Source organism: Anabas testudineus, chromosome 9 (assembly GCF_900324465.2).
Source record: "Anabas testudineus chromosome 9, fAnaTes1.2, whole genome shotgun sequence".
NCBI lineage: Eukaryota > Metazoa > Chordata > Actinopteri > Anabantiformes > Anabantidae > Anabas > Anabas testudineus.
The window spans coordinates 6,190,414-6,206,050 of record NC_046618.1 but is presented as its reverse complement, the minus strand read 5'-3'; the positions used below and the strand labels follow the sequence as shown (position 1 = coordinate 6,206,050).

The window sequence follows — 15,637 nt, the reverse complement described above, 5'->3', positions numbered from 1 at the left end:
ATCTTTTCCTTTGCCATCTGGTGTTGTGAGGACAATAACATCTCTGTCTTTAAAAGGACTTAATCTTTTAGAACTTTATTTGCTATACCAAATTATTTGTCACCCATTTTATGTCACAATATGTGTGGATATGCATAGTATCTAGCTGGACTTGGCAGCATTTTTCTTGCTGCAGTGGCTTAATTTGTCCGTTCCTATATATATGGGTGTGTTTATGTAGTTTGGGCTTAAGGGCTGTAGATTTAACTTGGGTTTGTTATTGCAGATAACATCTTTGGGGAATAAAGAATAGGTCGCCCAGTGTGTTTCTCCTTCTGGACCCTAAATGTCATCTTGCTGTCTTCCAATTTACACCAAACTTACAAGCTACAAGTAGCCTACATCTGCATCTTCTGTCCTTGCCTGTGACCTGAAGGACCCTGCAGCTCAGCTGAAGTGACTAATGTAGAATAAGATTACATTAATCAGTGGGGAACGTGACCTTACAACTGACAGATTAAGTGTCATGAATAAAACTCTGTCTTGCAGCAAAGAAAGAGATAAACTGAGTGACTGCCTAAGGAGATTACTGGCCCTGACCTTTATTTGAAGCACCACGGCTGGCTGTTCCTTGCCCAGACAAGTTTTATAATATTGGCTTCCCTAGCTGTCCTTTCCACCCAGAAACAAGTTTGAGTTTATTGAGCAGTGGATTGCAAGGACAGACAGTGTGTGTGTGTGTGTGTGTGTGTGTGTGTGTGTGTGTGTGTGTGTGTGTGTGTGTGTGTGTGTGTGTGTGTGTGTGTGTGTGTGTGTGTGTGTGTGTGTGTGTGTGTGAAAGTATAGAGGATAAAAATGTATATCTAAGAATGTAGAGAACGTTATATATACAGATCTGTCTATCTAGATATACTTATGTAGATGTAAATAAAGATTTATTATGGGACAGATGAGGTAAAATTCTAAGCACTGTCTGAATCTAGTGTTTTTTATTATGTCCCCATCTTATATTTTTCTTTCTGTCCCTCTGCTACTTTTTCATCCATATTAGAAACCAGGCAATGAGGAAGAAGCTCATCTTATACTTCAAGAGGAGAAATCATGCACGTAAGCAGTGGGTAAGTAGAGAACTCAACATTTTTGCTGCGATTCAGCTCCATTACTGATCACTAGAGTGAAACTGGGCCAGCTGCTTCTTGAAGTGAGTGGCCATTTTAAGCAGACCAAAGAGGAATAGACCTCTGAGCACAATCTGTTGTCAGTACTGTAATCTGAAAATATAAAAAGATTTTTTTTTTTGCCTGTAATGTCAGCCATGCACTATAATGACCATTGCACATGCTTTGCCTGCAATCCTGCCTGCCAATGACTGATTGAAACTGTGCCAAAGAGCATAACTATAAATAAAGCAGAGATCAATGGGGTGAGCTCTCATGCTACAGCCGGGAAGAAATCTTAAAATCAACTGGCTTGACAGACAATCATTACTGCAAATGAAGCCCACAGTTTTTAATAAACATATGTTGGAAATATGTTTCTCTGAAACTGCATCCAATCTCAGAGCTAGTACTAACATTCATTATGATATTGCAAGTTTATGTGAGGACAAAAAGAACTGTTTTCAAATGCGGCACCAGTATTAGAAGCATGCAGGTCATGAGTGTTTGTCCAGTCCTGCTGTGGCTGGGTGGAGTCGCAATTAACGGTTTGGTTAACAGCCTTCCTATGAGGAAACTGGGAATACTGTGGGATGTATACCAGAGCCATGGCTCAAAGCTGGACTCTCATTAGAATACTTACATGTCAGTTTGCCCCTGGACTCATAGAAGTACAAGAGACTGGGAGCTAGAAGGATTAATCAGCTAGTTACTGAATACTATTGAATCTGAGCCTATACAAAAATGTTTGTACATCGACCAGGATAGCCTATTAGTTTTTTCTTTAGATCAGAAGGAAGAAATGGAAAGAAATATTTTTAATAATTAAGATAATTGAGAACTTCACTTCTGTGTCATTTCAGGAACAGAAATTTTGCCAGCGCTATGATCAGCTGATGGAAGCCTGGGAAAAGAAGGTAGAGCGTATAGAAAACAACCCACGGCGGCGAGCCAAGGAGAGCAAAGTGCGGGAGTACTACGAGAAACAGTTCCCAGAGATCCGCAAGCAAAGAGAGCTGCAGGAGCGCATGCAGAGGTGAGATCACAGGATTTTCTTGCAACAGGTGATTTGTAATTGTTTGATGGAGACTCACTAAGAACTCTGAAACTGACTTGATCACTTTAATTTGTTGCCTAGTTGCTACTGCTACGGTAAAGAATGGATGCGTTTCTTATGTTTTCTCTTTATAGCCGTGTTGGGCAGCGAGGAGGTGGGCTGACTTCATCTGCAGCTCGCAGTGAACATGAAGTGTCCGAGATCATTGATGGAATATCAGAACATGAGGTAAGCTCTTCTGTTCAGGTGCTTCCTTTAAATTATCATGATGCCTGATTCTAATGAATGGTGCACACATAAAGACTGCCACTGCCACCAGTGAAAGAAAATGTATTTGAATAAAACTGACATGATTGAAATTAACTTGACATTAAGAGTACTATAAAACTGTACAGTAAACAGTTACAATAAATGAGATAAACTAAGTAGACTTTACAGGCTTCCAGCCTCTAAAATGAACAGTTAGCAGTGCTCTGCGGATTATATGCTAATAAATCATTTGCAGCTAAATTTTGGCATATGTAGTAAGTCAACATTATCAGTCAAAAACAACAAAAAACTAAAACATAATCTGCATGAAAATAGGTCAGGTTTTCTCTAATCAACATAGCAATATAACACACAGCAAAGTAGTCATGTTTCACTTCCAGTAAATATTCGCACATACCACAGCTGTTCTACTGGGTTAATGTTATGCCAATACGTTACACACACACAGACACATACATTTCACACTGATGACCTGTTTTGAATAGTAGCACTATTGCTTTTTCTTTACTTCCCTCCCCTTTTCTAACCTCAGACACTATCTGACAGGAAAGCTATCTGTTTAAGGGGAGTTTACATTTGACGTGGAACATGCCTTTACCCTACTGAGCTAACCAGCCAACCTAAAGTTCCTCTCGTCTTCTAAAGCCTTCCGCACTTCAAAATAGAATGTATTACCACACTAGGTTTCACATAGCACATTTCAGTATATGTACCATGTTGTCAATTAGTTTCCCTCTTGAGGCCAACTTACTTACTCCAGAATTTCGGTTTGTGTGGGTGGCTTTTTTACACATCAGAACACAGAGAAGCAAATGCGACAGCTGGCGGTCATCCCTCCGATGCTGTTTGACGCTGAGCAGCAACGCATCAAGTTCATCAACATGAATGGATTGATGGATGACCCCCTGAAGGTGTATAAGGACCGGCAGGTTATGAACATGTGGAGCGAGCAGGAGAAGGACACTTTCAGAGAAAAGTAAGCACAACCAGAACATTTTGAATAGAGAACAATCTGTTTTTGTTTTTGTCCTTAAATTAAAAATTCACATACTAATAACCTGTGACTGTAAAATTTGGGTATTTGGCTTTTGCGACTGTACCCTATATAGTAAAGTACATCAACAGACTTAACATTTTTGTGTGTGTCTGTGTGTATTTGTTTTTTCACATCTAGTATTTATCAAATACAATTTTAGCTTTCAGCTCCACTCTCATGCTTATCAGACAAAGTTCTTGAGAGCTGCTTTTTTAGCTTCAAGATGTAGTGTGTCACTCCCTGTGACATACGTGTGGATGGTAAAGGGTCAGTAAGTTGCTGAAAAGGAAGTGAATCTTCCTCTTTCGTGAGAAACAAAAAGGAGGCGTTTCAGGCTGCCAAATCGAACAAAACTCGCACAGTAAAATCTGTGTTTTTTTTAAGTCTGCTCACATAACAAAAAAGAAGAGCATCAGTTTCTTGTCCTAAGTCTGATCCACTACATACAGTAAGATATTTGATTTTAGGTCAGTCTACTGTGATGTTTAATAATTCATTCGATGCCTAATTAGTAAATGTAAGATTAATGCATGATTTTGTATATGTGCTTGAGCTTTTTCTTTTGCATCATTACTGATGTCACTTTCTCAGTCATGTGCTTATTTCTTCATTGATGCCCTTTGTTGTCCAAATGCGAGTCATTTGTGTACCTCTGTCATGCTCCCTCAGGTTCATCCAGCACCCCAAAAACTTTGGTCTAATTGCATCTTTTCTGGAGAGAAAGGTATTCATTTATTTTCTGTTTTTGGTTTCATCTAGTCTTTTCAGCAAATGGATGTAGAAAAGTAAAATTTCTCTAATGTTTCAGACGGTGGCCGAGTGTGTGCTATTTTACTACCTGACCAAAAAGAATGAAAACTATAAGAACATAGTGCGGAGGAACTACAGACGCCGTGGAAGAAGCCAGGTATTCTCACCTTACAAGCTAGACTAGAAGATGCTCTACTTTGAAATCTACAACCTATAGTACAAAGCACTTTGCAGGTTCAAAAGCAGAACGACTGGTAGTCTCTATTTTCTGCTACTGGAGGTCTGCTGCTGTTTGTCTCTTTGTTATAACTAGTTTCTGGTGATGGCTGCTAATAGTATTCCTTAGTTAAAGAAAGTCTTGATTTCCATTTCAGTCAGTACATTTCAGGCCTGATGACATTTTCTGTTGTCAAATAAGTTCGGCAGGAGCAACTATTAGCAACTTTTCCTATTTATCTTGTGTAGAGTTATGGTAACCTAAGAAAAACTTGAATCTGATTGTACCCAGCTAGATGGCAGTGGACAATTTGCATTTCCATTTTTCTATGTGGAGTTAAACATATTTTAACATTGGGTACACAGGACACTTTCTCTAATAATGTAAGGTATTTGACATGTAAATCCAGCGCCAAAGGTCATTTTATTGTGCTGATCTGGTGCCACAATTTGCTGAGCCTTGTCTTGTCAACACCATTTACATGGTGCCAGTTTATTTAAACATAATTAATTTCTAGGCCTAATGAGCTTCCAGTTAATACTTAACCTGACATCAGGTGCTAGCACTTAAATACAGAGGTGGCGAGCGCTAATGAAATGGCACATCAATTTACTGACGACCTCTTCCTGTGGGTACGAGTGTGGTGTGTCCTCATCTTTCCTGAAGAAACCTCAGCTCATTACCTGGCGGTTTGCTCCACAAGTCTTGAGTAGCAGCTAGCACTAATAGCTCAGAGGCACAGAGGGAAGTAGCTACACAGTGAGAACAGAAAGTGCAGTGATATACTGTATGTCAGAATGACTGCAAATGCTAATAGAGATTATGTTTGGGTAGTGTGGAGACCGTGACAAAAAGTAATAGCTTAATGCAAATGTTAATGTGTTTCCAGCTTTGCGAAGTTGCTTATTCCCACATATTCTGTAGTTGAGTGGCTGCCTGTCACTTCTAACAACTTTCATGTTGGGCCAACATGCTCCTACAGAACATTAGATGCAGTGCTAACAGATCTAGTTTAGTGGGTTGATGATATGTCTAGGAAAAGGAAAAAGTGTCTGAGACATGAGGCTAGCAGACCATTATGTCCTGTTGAGTTACGGCTTTTATTTGTTTAAGTTAATTTAAGAGGGAGGGAGAGGACATTAGAGATAATATACAGATGCAGAAAACAGTAGCTTATCTACATGAAAAGTGTGTTTTGATCTAGCTCTTTTCTCTGCCTTCTTACTCTACTGACTTTTTTTTTATTTATTTTTTTTTTTTTTTAGAGCTGACATGTAGTATCGACATTCGCATTGTTTGGATAAGCATTGGTGCAAAAAAATGAAAATATAATTTTAAAACATTAAACAGAGCAGTAGTCTTTACCCATATGTTTGTAGTATGTCTGCTTGTTCAGTATTAAGCTGTATTTAAGGGTTTTTGAGGCTGCATGTGTGTGCCAATCTGAACTCTAACCCTAAAAGCCCAGACAGGCAGGAAACTGGTAAGGAAGTGGTTCTGGGAGCAAAACTTGCAGAAAGGTGCTGCCGTAATTTCGGAACTTTCATATCCTGTTTTGTTTTGCTTATGCTAAAAATGAATAGGTTCGTTAAGAGTAGTAACTGTACTTTAAATCAAAGTGAAACCAACTTTAGAAATAATGGAGACAAATAATCTTAGTTTAATGTTTTTGTGTTTTAAAACACACACATTCTATGGTTTTAGTTGTGTTATGTCAGAAAGCCAGCCAGATATTATTTGCAGCTGTGTGCCAAAAGTACATTTGAATCAGAATAATTTTTTAGATATCAGATCTTACGCAGGAAGTGTCACCACACTTACTCTTTGCAAATACCAAGAATATGTGGGGCATGTAAGTACAGAGAAATACTGGAGAAAGTGGAACAGCAGAACCATGATTGGCAAATGAATTGATTATGGCCCACTTTCTATAGTGAACTGTTTTAATATTACACAAAATGATTTTTGATACACAAACACAAAGGCTATATATATCGATGTCTAGATGTGGCTAGAGAGCTTGGAGCATTTGTCAGTAAATCTGTGGATCGTTTTTTCTTTAATATACAGCGCCTTGTTGCTCTCTCTTATTGCAGCACAGTCAGCAGCAGCAGCAACAACAACAACAAGTGAATCGCAGCAGCCAGGAGGACAAGGAAAAAGAGGAGAAAGAGAAGGAGGGAGAACGAGATGAAGAGAAGAATGAAACTGAAGAGAAGGAAGATGGAATGAAGTGAGTTGCTTTTTAATACTCCCTAAACCATCAATGCTGGCATCATGTCTTCTGTATTAAACACTCTATGGCTTTGTAGATCTGTCTTTGCAGCCACTGTGTGCTGCAAAGATGGCTTTACTTTCTGATTGATTTGAAAAGCACGCTGACAGAGTGAAAGATGGAGTAAGGTGAAAACATTTTTGCCTCATTTAATGAGCCTGAACCTGCACAACTGCAAGAATCCCCCTCCTCTCTCCATTTTCCAACAATTTTTAGAATAGATTTTCATTTTGACTAGTGGGAAGTGGCTCTGGAAAATAAAATCATTCTGTAAACCTTAAGCACTAACTCCCTCACTTCCAACTAGGCTTTCCTCCTATGGCAAATATAAGCATCCATTTGTTCTTCCTATTAAAACTGCTGTTTTCCTGTTATTGCTTCTCCTCTTCCCAATAGGATGCCAAGTCTCATACTTAAAATTATATGCTTATTTAGTTACCTGGGGGTTTGTATGGGGCAATAAGCAGTGTGATTATGTAGCTGTCAATTTAAAGTGTGCGCGTGCATGCTTGTGTGTGTGGGCTGGAAGGTGCAGTGGTGGCGGAGGGGGTGTTTTCAGGCAGCAGATGGAATATCACTGTGTTTTGTTGCCTGAAAATCAATAGATAGATGCAGCAATCTGTGTATTCATGGTGTATATTATGAAATCCACCATGGTTGAAGCCCATGCAGCAATTAATGGCGGGTCTTTTTTATTAGTGGTTATGTCAGAATCGAAGATGGTGGTGAAGCACTGCCAACTGCCTCCCTGCTCTGAGGCTAGGCTATGGGACTCTTTGTGACTCTCAGCACACCCTGCTGTCTGCCTGCCACCCCTGGCCCAGCTGGCTCGCCTATATTTAGCATGCCACCAAATCCCCTCAGCAAGATTAATGGAACTGGGGGAAGATGAATGGAGGAGCAGTGGGTCTAAACTCAGTAGCTGGCTCCTGGCATGCCATTGTGCTGACACTTGATAAATTATCTTGGGGGAAAAAAAAAGAGAAGGCAGTGTCTGCATACACATTCACAATTGGTCTTCAAAGATGGGTTTCATTTTGCAGCATGCTCTGGTTGTCTGTCCTCATGCAAACAGGTTTGTGGCACTAAAGATAATGTAGTGTGGACAACATGACTTTGGCTACCCTTTTAAAGTCTGTGGTCACCTATGTTAAATTAGATTGTTCAGAAATGCAGTATAGAGATTTCTAATGTTATAAATGAGTATCATAGCTGGAAATAGCATGATAATGGAATATCTACTCAGGCATTTGGAGATTGATTATCAGCATCATCAGCAACATCAAAGGCTAATAGATCATTAGAAATCATCATGGACATTATCATGGAAAACAACAGCATTTCTGAGTCTGGTGGCTGCCCGAAGTTAGGGGACTATGTCAAGGGGTTTTGACTCCTGTATGAGTTTTCATCATATTTACAGTACACAGGCAAACACCATGTACATCTCTTGCTGATTGTATTGACATTTCTCAAATACAGGGATGACACCTCTGGAGAGGATGCAGAAGACAAAGAACCTGCTGTGGCTTTTAAGGGTCGACGCACAGCCAATAGCCAGGGGCGCCGAAAGGGTCGCATTACCCGCTCCATGACCAGTGAAGTGGAAGAGACCACCACGCCACCCCTCAACAATGAGCTTGGTCAGTCTCAGCTGCACTGCACTGAAATGGTGCCAACTTGCTTCTCTGTCCAGTGTTATTTTAACATCATATTAAATTGAATATGTGGCTACAGGCTCAGTGCATATTGTAATATGATGAGGTGATCTGGGTCAGCATTATGAAATAACAGACATCACAAGAAACATTATTTATTTTTTGTATTCATTGTAAGGGTAGTAAGGTTATTTATTATTCCATATTGTAGGACTGATTCCTTACACCTTTGACCTAGTTATAGTCTCCCGTTTCACACCACAAGAGTGCACTGTTGTACTTTTTGTCTTCATTTACTTATTCTCTTTCAGTCTTGCACTACTGTTTACTTAAGCGAAAAAGATATGTAGTTTAAATTCAATCTGTTGGCAGAAGACAAAAGTATTGTTTAAGGACAAAATATTGAGTGTGTCAGCAGTGTCACCCTGCTTAGCTTTGTTTCCACGCAGATGGTAAGTCAGCCGTGCACACGCTAACACTCTTGCAGCAGGCTATGAGCATTTTTGTTGTTTCAGCAGTTGTGTGTTCATGCTGCAGTTCCTCCTGTAGCACAGGTTTAGACACAGGGAATCCCCAGGTGACCCAAGCTGTAGGGGCTCTCATCAGCAACCCCTTGTGCACCACTGTTTGTTCCCCTGCCGGCAGCTGTGTCCTTGACAGGTCCATTAAGAGGACACATAAGCACAGGCTCCTGCTCTGCTGTCTGCCGTGCGGGGCCAGGGTCAACCTGGCTTATGGCCTGTGCAGGGAAAGAAGCCAGTTGTTATGTCTATAATCATTAACTGACTTCTCTCCTTGGATTTCCTGCTTCCTCCATCTAAAACAAACAGTCCCTAGTGACCTATACTGCAGTGCCTCACTTGTAAGCAGCACAAGCTACCCTGCCCCCCACCCTCTCATTCTTTTTTTTTTTCTTCTCTCTCTTCTTCCTTTCCTCTTGTCAGTCACTCCCTAACTGACTTTATGATAACTGCCCACTCCCCCTCCTCCCGCCTTCTCTAACTTAGTGGTTCTCTATTTTTTTTTTTTTTTTTTAACAGCCAATCTGGAGATGAATGAGAGCTCTCGCTGGACTGAAGAAGAAATGGAAACTGCCAAGAAAGGTAACACAATAAACAAACATTTGTTCTCTCTGCAAAGTGGAATTGTCATTGTTGTTACTGCGCATATTATGGAGAAAAAAAGTGAAAGAACATTAACATCAGCTCACACACTTTTTTTTTCCGAAAGCATAGACAAGTGATGTGGCTGTGACTTCCTGTTAGAAAGGCAGTAACCCCCACGTGCTGCTAGGTTGTGTCTATGCGTGTATGTGTCAGTCTGCCTAGACGGGGTCTGTTGCTCTTTGGAGCCATTTCCCTGTCTCTCTGGGTCAAGGCAGCATGTCTTTTTATCAAACAGGCTGTAAAGTCTGCCTCTTATCAGCTGGCCCTTGCAAATGTAGCAGTCATTAACTCAGCCTGTTTATTGTCTTTGACTGAAGATTACCCAGAAGTCTATGGCTGATTCACAGAGGTTGCTGACACTTTGCCCATTTTCCTTGCACCAGTGCTCTCTATGAGTGTTTGTTGTGTATGGTGCATTAGTCTCAGTTACTGATTGAATGAGCTGCTCAACCTCAGTAGTTTCAAATGTGCACTACTTTTTTTTTATAGGGATTCCCTACTCATCAACACCAGATTGAAGGCCAGATGTGGTTCTGACCATCTGTATCTGGGTTTTTATAAAGAGATTTACATTTTCCAAGAAAATGTGATGGTTTCTGCAGGCAGTAATGTTAATATTTATAAATGTCAATATCTTTTACTCCTTATATCACACCAAAACTTGAGCTGTATTTTTAAATGCATCTTTTTATAGATTTTGTTTTGAAAGTTTGCTCTTACATGTCTAAGTACCGTCTTTATAATGTCAGATCTTGCTTTCTGTACATGACTCAATGCAAGTCACTGCAAGGCAGCCGCTTTGTGGCCATTTGTAAGTGATGTGTCATCTTGCTATGTGTGACTCTCAGTTCTGCTTCTGACTAATTTAACCTATCCTTCCTTTTAATCAGCAGTAGATGAAGTACCTCATGCAAGCAGCTATCAGCAGCTTCAATATGATATTGAAACCACATTTGGTTTAGTTATCACACGTCTCGTGTGTTTGTATGTGCGTGTTTGTGGGTGTGTGTAGTGTCTCCTGCAATCTTGAGGTTTATGCATGTGTGCAGGTTTGTGTGTTAAGGGGTTACTTTGTGATAACTGGCTCTGGCCTGGCTTGAACACAGTCCTGTGTAGTAATCCTGGTTAATGTCTTCAGTTCCATTCTCCTGCAGTGGGATTAGTGGGGCGCTCCATCCCAGAGGATTAGCTTGGCATCTCGGTGGGAGCAGGGCTTTTATGAAGTGCTTATGTAACCATAACCACAGAGCCCCAGCTATAGCACTGAGGGCCGAAGAGGAGGAGCTGCTTTTGCCATTTTTTCATCAGTTCTAATAACCACCCCCACACCTGGGAAAAGGGATTCCCCTTCCAAGAACTTATCCACTATTGAATAAACTTGTTAGGATGCTCTCATTTTCAGGTGCTTGACATGTAAATGTTTTAAAGAGGCTTAGGTGTCCTTATGCTAATGTGTTTATTCCCTTGAGCTAAACAGATCTGAATAATGGCATTTATAGTGCCTGGCAGTGGACTGGCATTCCATTCAGTGATGCCTTTGAGGATGGCATGGCATGGCCACACTCGATGGGCCACTCCCGTCTTCACTGCTCATAAAGACGGATACCTCAAGCAACAGTCGGCCAATCTTTGTAAAGCTTCTCTCTTAAATCCATCAGCTCTGCCTGCCTGTGTGTATGCAAGATATGTGTAGCAGAGTTTGTGCCTATGTGCACTTGCTCCAAACTGTGTATGTTTGCATGTGCACCCTTCTTGGCTAGCATTTATGTAAGTGCACTAATCTGGCAGGCTTTGCTTGGGTGCAGGCAGGCAGGCAGCTGGATAATGGCCCTTGCTCTGCTTGCTGGAAGAACCCATTTAAAGGAGCAGCAGGTAGAGAATGCCATTTTATATTTTCTCTTTCTCCTCCCCTGTTGCCCTATCTCTGTCTCTCATTCTATCTGTCTCCCTTGGATGAGAGATGGCAACAACCCAGATTGGCAAGTGCTGTGGAAGATTTGGCAAGCACCACTTTCCCCAACTTACTTTCTCTCTCCCCTCACTCTGTGTTGTTATAGACTGGAGAGAGGTCACATTCTAGATGAAAAGCAGGTCAGTCAGGGAAAAATGTGAAAGCCTTTATGCTTTCTCATGGTATCAACATCAACTGGCTCACTCTCCCCACATGCCCCCCCCTACACCCCCTTTCTCTTTGCTTACTTTCCACTCCTGTATCCTTTCCCTTTCTCCATTGTCTCTTAGGCTCAGTGACTCTGCTCTCTCTCTCTCTCTCTCTCTCTCTCTCTCTCTCTCTCTCTCTCTCTCTCTCTCTCTCTCTCTCGCCCTCGCCCTCTCTCTCTCTCTCCCTCCCTTTCCTCTCTCTCTGCTCTCTGTTTACTCTTGGACTGCCTGAGTGTGTGTTTGCTGTGTGCTGGAGTATTAACAAGAGAGACAGAGAGAGAGAGAGAGATAGGGTTCGAGTGAGAGTACTCACTCATGCATTTGTGTGTGTGTTCCTCTGTGCCTGCTGGCAGAGTTAGGAAGGGGGAGGGACGGAGCGACGGAGCGAAAGAGAGGGAGGAAAAAAGAGAGATAGAGGAGAGATCAGATGAGGGGAGAGAGAGGCTGAGCACATAGCACCGCCCCACAGTCCCACTTTCCTGTGGAAGTCTTCCCAGACGACCGCCATTGGGGAGAGACACAGCCGAGGAGAACAGACCAGCACTCTACGAAGCAAAGGGAGAATAGAGTGAAAGGAAAAGGAGGGGAGAGGCCAGGAGCATGTGCTGTTTTGGAACATGTCAACCTGACACCGGCTCAAGTATCAAGCCAGCTGGCAGGAAGAGTGCCGAGACTGAGCTGTTTTCATCTCCTCTGCTCTGGATCGGAAGGCCCAGCCCCGAAGAGCTTCCCGGCTGGCCCTTCACAGATCAGACCGTCTGATAGTGTTATCTACAGCAGGGCCACGAGACGACGGCTAGAGTGACAGGCATGTGACATACAGGAACAACCACTTTCTGGCTCTACCAGGTGTTGATTGGACTTTCTCTGGGAGGAACTTATGGGAATACAGTTTCCTGATTGGGTGTGAGGGCACCACCTGCTTCAGTATCGCTTCTGCTGATTGGATGTTTGTTCCATGCGTGTTGCTCCAGCAGCTAAGTCACTGGTCAACCAGAGCTGCTTGAAATTGTGCTTTGCGCGTGTGCTTAAAATGGTATAACCTGGATGTAGATAGAGGTCATACTAAAATGACCTCTAACTCTAAGTAAATTAATTGCATTATTATTGCTTCAGGGCCACTGGGTGCAGCGAAATGTTTGTCTTACTTGTTTGAATGTGCACTCTTTGTGTCTTTGTCTGTCTGAGCACGTGTATGTTTGTGTGTACTCTGGCAGGAGATTGTCTAACTTATAGGGCAGCATGCCCGTCTTCCTCTTTTGTGAAATGACTGTGTATCTTAAGCTTTTCTGGCAACACCTTTAGAGACAACGATGAATATTTCAGTCGAAAAGCCTCTTCCACTGTAACACTTGACAGGTTGTAAGTGTACGGCAGCTTTTAGACACCAGGAGCGTAGACTTTAAGATTAGCATTGCTTCTCAGGATCGTTCTTTTTATTTTTTTATACTGGCATTAATAAATTCTCAGCATGTCGATATTTTAAATGTTCTCATATGTGCTGGAGAGTTTTTGCCCTTTTGGCAAAGGTGTTTTGTTTTTTGTTTTTTTTTTTTTTGGATTTTTTTTTGTTTGTTTTTTTTTAACTAGATGCGTGTCAGTTGACTTGTCAGTGCAGACATAAATATGAGATATGCAAGGAATGCATTGAACTGAAGAAGTGTTACTGTGCAGCTTTCTATGTAGTGGATACTATTTTGGGTTACATGTCTTTTGTATTGTTATACTGATCACAGGAGCATAAATTAATACAGGTTTGTGAAATTAAACTTAACTTAACACTAAAACTTAATAACAGTTTTAATTGTACCTATCACTTGATAATAGTGCTATTTAATAAAGCGCTGGTATCAGTGTCAGTCTTTCTGAGTAATATGACAGTTGAAATAACAGGGTTGTAAACAGCTGTCCTTTCCTGTCCTTTGGCTCAGTGTTCTGCTTGTTGCCCTACTGCCTCCATTAAGCGATGAGATGCAGAGACCTCTGAACCTATGTCCAAGGTTATCCCAGGATACCCCCACCTCCCCCAACAACACTTTGAGAGGCTGTCCTGTTGCCAGGACCTGTCAGGCTGGCACAGGAAACAAGTGGGTGGTGTAAGCTAAGCCTCTTACAACACACACTTTTAATGAGATGCCTTTAGCAAACAGCAGGGTATGGGAGGAGGGGGGGGCTATCTGTCTTTCTCCCTCACTTGCAGTAACATACTGACTGCTCTCTGCATCCGTTCTTTTAGCACACATACTCCATGTGTGCGTGTATGTGCAAGTGTGTTTCATGACAGGTTGATCTATCACAGCTCTAGCCCAGTGGGTGCCTGTAGACTCTTGTGTAAGACACAATCATGTGGTTGACTGGGTAAAGGACCAGGGTTTCTTGGAACTGGGTCACATCAAAGTCAGTTGACACAAAGTGACCACAGTGGGGAGAGTTAGTGATGTCATTGGTATGACTGACAGTTCAACCACCACGCCACCAATTCCCTCTCTTTTAATGTTTTCTCCATGTCTCTACCTCACTCTGTTATTACTTTGGAGGTCTATGGCATCAAGCCATGCTGCTTCTGGGAGAGGGGGACTCTGTCTGTGTTGCATTGTGAACTAAGCTCCTAGGCTGTGTTACAGATTTGACAGCTGTACAGAGACAGATGTTTATGGCTATTGAGTTACCATAGAGAGATGTTCGCATCGTGGACATGAAGAGATTGTAGTTGGAGATATTGTTTGTAGTATATAAACCAAATGGCAAATTTACAGTTTTTATGACATGTGCACTTTGCACAGCTTATATCATTTTTTTACAGCTGCAAGGAAAATATAATTTGATATGAAGTGAAGTTGTAGTTGCGCAACTCTGCATGTCATCTATGTCTCCTTCACTCTGTTCCTGTCCTATTCCTAATCCTGCTGCCTGTCCATCTATTTATTCCAGGCCTTCTCCAGTATGGTAGGAATTGGTCCGCCATCGCCAAGATGGTGGGATCAAAAACTGTGTCACAGTGCAAGAACTTCTACTTCAACTATAAGAAAAGACAGAAACTGGATGAGATTCTGCAGCAGCATAAAATGAAATCGGTAAGCACAGGAAAAGGATTTTTAGTCTCCACTTGATGCCACTAACATGAAGTAATTCATGCTTTTTCTCCACCACCAATCTATAGCTTGTCTCTGCCTTTCTTCTGGATCTAAAGATATTTGATCCCTTGGCTGTTTTTATTTAGTGTCTATATGTTTTGCCCCAGGAGAAGGAGAGAAAGGCCCGTCGTAGGGGCAAAACACTTCAGAATGAAGAGGCTACTGCCCCATTCGCAGCAGAGGAGGAGGAGATGGAGGGTTCAGGAGCCAGCGGCAACGAAGAAGAGGTCCCTGAAGATGGAGAAGGTAAACCCCTCCCCTAGGAGGCTTTATTCATAATGCCAGAACAAAAGACTATAATATTGAGGTTCTGTTTTACTTTAATTTATTAATAGATGAGTTATAAATCTTTTACTTGTTTAAAATTGGATGCTGTTTTATTTCAGTACATAGTATTTTGCTCTTAATAATAAACAAAGTAAAATAGTTTGGTGCATAGATATTTAATCATTATTTTCAAATGTATTGAATAAATTAAAATGACATTAGGGCTTGCTAAAATGTACATACTTTATCTTGCAGTAACAGTCATACAGAACATTATCTTTTACAAAAATTTTAGAGTTTATAATTGAGCTGTAGTGGATTACATGTACAGGTGCACCTAATAAAGTGGCCACTGAGTGAAAATAATGTAACATGCAGACACTTTGAGCAGCTTCCTGATAGCTTGAATAATTATGCATTGACGAACATAAAGGTATCCTGAAAATCTTTTTATAGTTTGTTGATAGAAGTATACGGTGTGCCCTGGGGGATTTTATCCATCATCCCAATT

General features: G+C 41.4%; 1 protein-coding gene across 3 annotated transcripts in view; it reads left to right on the top strand.

Moving 5' to 3' along the window:
• The window catches only part of ncor2 (nuclear receptor corepressor 2), an 82,178-nt gene that overhangs the window by 40,399 nt on the left and 26,142 nt on the right, over positions 1-15,637 (top strand). For 2 of the 3 annotated variants that reach the window (XM_026342284.1, XM_026342283.1), the window contains 11 exons: positions 1,031-1,097; positions 2,000-2,172; positions 2,328-2,421; positions 3,261-3,439; positions 4,169-4,223; positions 4,308-4,406; positions 6,563-6,699; positions 8,224-8,384; positions 9,440-9,502; positions 14,657-14,799; positions 14,967-15,105. In XM_026342284.1, coding sequence (XP_026198069.1) covers positions 1,031-1,097; positions 2,000-2,172; positions 2,328-2,421; positions 3,261-3,439; positions 4,169-4,223; positions 4,308-4,406; positions 6,563-6,699; positions 8,224-8,384; positions 9,440-9,502; positions 14,657-14,799; positions 14,967-15,105 — 1,310 coding nt within the window. The remainder of the gene's footprint in view (positions 1-1,030; positions 1,098-1,999; positions 2,173-2,327; positions 2,422-3,260; positions 3,440-4,168; positions 4,224-4,307; positions 4,407-6,562; positions 6,700-8,223; positions 8,385-9,439; positions 9,503-14,656; positions 14,800-14,966; positions 15,106-15,637) is intronic. The other variant, XM_026342285.1, reaches the window with a different exon arrangement.